The sequence below is a fragment of the Heptranchias perlo genome, unplaced genomic scaffold (assembly GCF_035084215.1).
Source record: "Heptranchias perlo isolate sHepPer1 unplaced genomic scaffold, sHepPer1.hap1 HAP1_SCAFFOLD_122, whole genome shotgun sequence".
NCBI classification, from domain to species: Eukaryota; Metazoa; Chordata; class Chondrichthyes; order Hexanchiformes; family Hexanchidae; genus Heptranchias; species Heptranchias perlo.
In genome coordinates, this window is record NW_027138451.1 from 1,542,012 (window position 1) to 1,548,339 (window position 6,328).

General features: G+C 51.5%; 2 protein-coding genes across 2 annotated transcripts; both read left to right on the forward strand.

Annotated features, from left to right (window-relative positions):
* The first annotated feature begins 2,585 nt into the window (after positions 1 to 2,585).
* On the forward strand, positions 2,586 to 3,191 carry LOC137308169 (histone H1-like). Its single transcript, XM_067977052.1, has 2 exons — positions 2,586 to 2,765; positions 2,859 to 3,191. Exons 1-2 carry the CDS (start codon positions 2,586 to 2,588, stop codon positions 3,189 to 3,191), a joined length of 513 nt encoding a protein of 170 aa, XP_067833153.1.
* A 1,349-nt stretch (positions 3,192 to 4,540) lies between these two features.
* On the forward strand, positions 4,541 to 4,852 carry LOC137308145 (histone H4). Its single transcript, XM_067977033.1, has one exon. The coding sequence runs from the start codon at positions 4,541 to 4,543 to the stop codon at positions 4,850 to 4,852; it is 312 nt and encodes a 103-aa protein (XP_067833134.1).
* The last annotated feature ends 1,476 nt before the right edge of the window (positions 4,853 to 6,328 follow it).

The window sequence follows — 6,328 nt, forward strand, 5'->3', positions numbered from 1 at the left end:
TCTGACTCCACTGCAGTACTGCACCACTCAGCTTCTGAATACCAGGTGTGTTGGGCGATTTTAAAACAATTTAGTGATATCCAGACACGACCCAAGCCCTGCACTGATCCATGAATGGGACTACCGGATGGGGCAGGGATCTTTGTACAGGTCAGGTTTCTAATCCCCTCTCCCATGGGACTAACCGTTCAACTGAAAGCAAACAGCCGCTGTTTAAAATGTCTCCTTCACACTTCTCGCCTGATGCCTGCAATAGATGCTCTTTGTATAACTCCCCACATCCTTACTGTCCGGTTCTGTTTCCACTCTTCACTGTCCAATAACAATAAACAGGGGGAGACTGGAACTAAACCAGGACCATTCACTCCTGGTTTGGGGAGAGAAAGCAGCAATGATTTTAATAGCAGCTTCTTCCCATTCTCTCTCCCTTCCCCTGGACACACCCTGTCCACACACAGCCCGAGAATGACCTCTCCCTCCCCCCCCTCTCACTCCATGTTCCGGGACCAGTTCCTGATCCACTCCGCCTCTTACAAACATCCCCCGGACTCCCCCTGCCCTTCCCCCGGACTCAATGCCGATCTCTGAGCCCATCTGCGGACACGGTCCCGGAGCGATGAGCTGCTGTAACGAGGCTGCTCTTTGCTCCCTTCCCCCGGGGGCCGTGATCTCTCCATTCCCGCCTGTTTTAAACCATCTTCTTCCGCTCACTGAGGGAATGGCGCCCACAGGCCGGGCTGGGGGAGGGCAGCGCGCATGCGCTCTTCTGCTCACCACCAACCAGCGCAGGGGGCGGGGCTGAGTCACGCATGCGCAGATATCGGGTTTAATTCCCAATCCTGAAATCGATGGAAATTTTCCCCAATTGGAATTTTTCCGAGTCTGAGCAAAGGAAGTGGGTCTGGGGGAAAGGTCAGAGGGAATGGGGTCCACAGGCAGTGCAGGAACAGGCACCAGAATGGGGAACAGATGGGATTCCACCAGTGCCTGACGCTGGAATCCAGACTGACTTTCCAATCTCCAACTCTGAAACTAGATGTTTCCATCCCTGCTGTTTCTCTCGGGATCTTTTGATCGGAAAGAGTCTTTCAGAGATAAAGTGGGCGGCTGTGGAATGAGCCAATCGGTTCTGTTCATTCTTGGCCACTTTACTGATAAAGTAACGCCTGATCCCGAAACTGGAGGGAGGATTTCTCAAACCAATCCTGGGGAAACATGGGAGGAAAGTGGGAGTCGGTGTATTTGCTGGGACTGTGCAGGATGAACATCTGACAGCAACAGTCCCAGTTTATTTCAATCGGAGTGAAACTCTCGGTCACTGAGATTAATAATGAACGGCCCTCTGCTGCAAGATTACAGAGGGTACAACATGCAAGAGAGCGTTAAATGTGTGACACTGTCCCTGAGAGTGGGATTAATAATGTGTCTGTCTCTGGAATAAGATCAGTTAGAGATGAGACTGTATCTTCGGTCACTCCACCTTGGAATAGCAATTGGAATGGAATAGTTCCCTATTTATTACTGGGTGAAAACCGCTCACAACAGCTCAGTTTTTCTGTCCCTCATCTACTGTATATGGAGTTGGGATACTGTTATTGAGCATGATACAGATACACTGATGGGAAGTGTGAGACTGATACTGTGTCTGTCTGTATCTCTGTCTCTCAAGCGCTGTACATGAAGGTGGGGTAATGTTTACTGAGCGTGAAATGGACACACTGATGGGGAGTGTGAGACTGATACTGTGTCTGTCTGACTGTTTCTCTGTCTTTCCATTTTTGTTCCGGTCCGTCTCTCTCTCTCTCTCCAGTTCTGCACATGAATGCGGGATACTGTTACTGAGCGCAATATAGACACACTGATAGATAGTGAAAGAGTGATTCTGTGTCTGTGTGCTGTTGGTGAGACGATTACTGTCCCTTCTACTATAAATGAGCCGGTCTGATGGTGCATTTATCCGTCTCCAGCACAGGCCGAGCGGGGAGGAAAGCCTGTCCGGGAATTGTCTATCTGGCGAACAGTTTGTCCTGTGAATGTACAGATGTGAACATTGTGTCAGAGAGAGTGTGTTAAAGGGGCGGGCGGGTTAGATTAATGTCACTGTGTTTGTGAGTCCGGCCTCATCGCCGGATGTCCGAGTCCCTTTTGAGTAAAATTTAAAAGACTCCCTTTCAAAGGATCGCCCTCCTTCTTCCCGAGACCCGAAGTGAAAATTTAAGGTACTGTTTCAGTTCAATTCAAGATTTCAGCCGAAAAACAGAGATCATGTCAGCGATCAGATGAGAGAGCGCGATCAGTGCAGCAATGAAACGGGTTCAAATCGGAACTGGTGCTTTTAATTACGGTGAAAGTTTTTGGACAGCAAACATTCCGGTGTTAGAGATGGGAAGGGGCTAGTCTGGGACTCTGGAGTGCCCGATTTTAATTGGAATCGGGGAGTTTAAGAGGAGAGAGAAACACAGAGAGGCTGGAGGGGCCGGGAGCTGACAGCAGGATGTCTCCGCCCCGTCCGCTCTGTGCCGCCGCCTCTCGTTTCATTTCTGACCCAGCTCTGACTGTCAGAGATTTTCTCCAGCGTCCAGGACATGACAGATACTGCAGCCGCCGAAACGGCAGCTCCCACCGCCGCTCAAACCAATGCTCCGAAGAAGAAGATGGCGGTTCTCCGACCCAAGACAGCCGGTCCCAGTTTGGGAGAAGAGATCCTCAAGATTGTGGCGGATTGGAAGGATCGCAAGGGGATATCCCTGGCCGCGATAAAGAAGGTTCTGGCTACCAAAGGCCTGGATGTGGAGAAGCACCGGTCCCAGATCAAACTAAGTATCAAGAGAAATGTGGAAAAAGGCTCCCTGGTGCAGATCAAGGGCACGGGCGCCTCGGGCTCCTTCAGAGTCGCTAAGAAGGAAACTCAGGCAAAAGTGGGAAAGAAGCTGAAGAAACAAGGAACCAAGAAATCTCCCGGAAAGAAACCAGCGGTCAAAAAAACAGGCGTCAAGAAATTAACGGTCAAGAAACCAGCGGTCAAGAAATCGACCACAAAGAAGGCGGCGAAATCCCCAATTAAGAAGAAAGCGGCTGTTAAGAAGCCCAAACCCCCCAAGACAGTAAAGGCGAAGAAGGTGCAAAAACCGAGGGCCAAGCCCAAGCAGAAGTCAGCAAAGCCTAAGAAATTAGCGGGCAAAAAGAAGTAAAAAATCAAGTGCAACTTGTGACCATCTGAACCCAACGGCTCTTCTCAGAGCCACCCACGTCTCTCAGAAAAGAGCTGATCCCGGAATCAGATGATTCCTGTCCCGGGGCCGGGCTCAGGTTTCAGATAGAAATCATTTACAATAATCCCAGGGTCCTGGTGACTCGCTGACATTCGCTACACCCGCCCCACTCCCACTGTCTGATATAAAATAGGGAGAATGGGATATCCGGGCCGGGCCTCACTGGAACTGGGGCGTGTTCACCTTCTCTCCCAGTTCATTTTTTTCTCACAGATTCAGGGCGAGAATCCGTGACAGAGTAAAACTGGCGGAGATCCGTCGCTATCACAATTCAAACCGCAACACATGAGATTCTCCAAATCAGCTGGAATAATGTGTTTATGAACTGCTGAACCCGTCTGGGAGGGGATGTGTGGGGGAATAGAATCGGGTCTGGGACTGAAATGGAAGGAGGCGGGTTGACTCGTTCAGGCAGGAATATTACTGACTGTTAATTGTAACGGGGCTTATTTAAAAGCTCCGGGTTTCTGGGAATTCTTAAATATGAAGGCGGAGTCTGTAAGGGTTTGTGCGGAGCGCTGTGTTTCGGTTCAGTTATCGATAAACGGTTTGAAATTGGCGGTTGGAGAAAGCTGGAGGTGGAGCAAGAAGATCAGAGACCGCACTGTCCGTCACTCTGACTCTCTCCGCCCCTCCGTTTAATGTCTCACTCTGTCTCCTCCCCTCTCTGTTTAATATCTCACTCTGTCTCCTCCCCTCTCTGTTTAATGTCTCACTCTGTCTCCTCCCCTCTCTGTTTAATATCTCACTCTGTCTCCTCCCCTCTCTGTTTAATGTCTCACTCTGTCTCCTCCCCTCTCTGTTTAATATCCCATTCTGTCTCCTCCCCTCTCTGTTTAATATCTCACTCTCTCTCCTCCCCTCTCTGTTTAATATCTCACTCTGTCTCCTCCCCTCTCTGTTTAATGTCTCACTCTGTCTCCTCCCCTCCCTGATTAATATCTCACTCTGTCTCCTCCCCTCTCTGTTTAATGTCTCACTCTGTCTCCTCCCCTCTCTGTTTAATATCTCACTCTGTCTCCTCCCCTCTCTGTTGAATATCTCACTCTGTCTCCTCCCCTTTCTGTTTAATATCTCACTCTGTCTCCTCCCCTCTCTGTTTAATATCTCACTCTGTCTCCTCCCCTCTCTGTTTAATATCCCATTCTGTCTCCTCCCCTCCCTCTTTCACTCTGTACATGTTTCACTCAGGTCGGGGCAGGCAGCATAAAAACGGAACCAGCACAAGTTCGCTTTTCATTCAACAGCGATTTCAGTGAAGAATTATCATGTCTGGCAGAGGTAAAGGAGGCAAAGGACTGGGCAAAGGTGGCGCCAAGCGGCACCGCAAAGTGCTTCGTGATAACATCCAGGGGATCACCAAACCAGCCATCCGCCGCCTGGCTCGCCGTGGCGGTGTGAAGCGGATCTCGGGTCTGATCTACGAGGAAACCCGCGGGGTACTGAAGGTTTTCCTGGAGAATGTGATCAGGGACGCGGTCACTTACACTGAACACGCCAAGCGCAAGACGGTCACTGCCATGGATGTGGTGTACGCTCTGAAACGGCAGGGCCGCACCCTCTATGGATTCGGCGGCTGAACGACTCGACACTTTCCAACCAAACACAAAACAAAGGCTCTTCTCAGAGCCGCCCACCGCTTCACAGAGGGAGCAGTGACCTGGGAACGGGGAGAGGAAAGATCTAAAGTTGGGGAAGGAGTTTCCGATATTCTATTAATATGGAGAGATTTCTCCAGCACTCGTTACAGGGAGATCTGAAAAACGGCCGGGGTTCTCGGCCATCCCGAGAGAAGGAGCGGAGTTCCGGGTTTCACGGTATAAATGAACAGGCGGGGATGCAGAGTCTTTCTGCAGACATTACATTCTCCGCTCAGAGTAAAATCCCGCCTCACTCCCTCTCCCGCTGTGTCCTCTCTGCTCGGTGTTCATTCCCTGCCCTCATTCAATTATCAGTTCAATGTGAAGTTTCTGTGTGAGGAGCGGTTCACCGGGTCGGAATTGGCGGGATTTTTGAATTTGAAGCTGGACTTTGTCCCGTTCCGGAAAGCAATGAGCGGGGCTTTATTCCCGCCCGTTTACAGACAGGTCAGAGAATGAACTGGAATGTGAACCAGCCTGAGATTTGAGCTGAGGAGTGGGAAATAATGGAGATTATAAAGAGAGAGATTCTTACATTGCTGGAGGGAAATGAGATTTTCTTCAAACTGTTATTTGATGCTCTGAAATTGGCGGGCTTTTTGAAATTGATGATTAATTTCACCTCAGCCAATTGGGTCACAAGAACTCCCGCCCTTTCGTTCTGACTGTCAGAGCTCGGTTCAAACCTGCCAATCACAGGCCAGGGGCGGTCCCTCCTTGACTGGGGGTCGGTCTGCAGCCAATCATAGACCAGGGGCAGTCCCTCACTGTCTGGGTGGTGGGTCTGCAGCCAATCACAGGCCAGGGGCGGTCCCTCCTTGACTGGGGGTCGGTCTGCAGCCAATCATAGACCAGGGGCAGTCCCTCACTGTCTGGGTGGTGGTTCTGCAGCCAATCACAGGCCAGCGGCGGTCCCTCCCTGTCTGGGTGGTGGGTCTGCAGCCAATCACAGTCCCGGGGCGGTCCCTCCCTGTCTGGGTGGTGGGTCTGCAGCCAATCACAGTCCAGGGGCGGTCCCTCCCTGTCTGGGTGGTGGGTCTGCAGCCAATCACAGACCATGGACAGTCTGGGTGGTGGGTCTGCAGCCAATCACAGTCCCGGGGCGGTCCCTCACAGACACTTTAAAATGTGGCCCCAGAGCGGACTCGCTATTAACAGTTTCTGTGTCTCAGGTTGTGTTGAGATCTGTTCAGAAAATGGCCAGGACCAAACAGACAGCGCGTAAATCGACCGGCGGGAAAGCTCCTCGCAAACAGCTGGCTACCAAAGCGGCCCGGAAGAGCGCTCCAGCCACGGGCGGAGTGAAGAAGCCTCATCGCTACAGACCCGGCACTGTGGCCCTGAGGGAGATCCGCCGCTACCAGAAATCCACCGAGCTGCTGATCCGCAAACTGCCCTTCCAGCGCCTGGTGCGAG

What these genes read in the sequence shown, in the direction of transcription:
- LOC137308169 (XM_067977052.1), top strand. Translation starts at nt 2,586, where the DNA reads ATGACAGATACTGCAGCCGCCGAAACGGCAGCTCCCACCGCCGCTCAA. An exon ending in CCCTGGCCGCGATAAAGAAG is followed by an intron (nt 2,766 to 2,858) that starts GTTCTGGCTACC and finishes TCCCTGGTGCAG; the next exon opens with ATCAAGGGCACGGGCGCCTC.
- LOC137308145 (XM_067977033.1), top strand. Translation starts at nt 4,541, where the DNA reads ATGTCTGGCAGAGGTAAAGGAGGCAAAGGACTGGGCAAAGGTGGCGCC.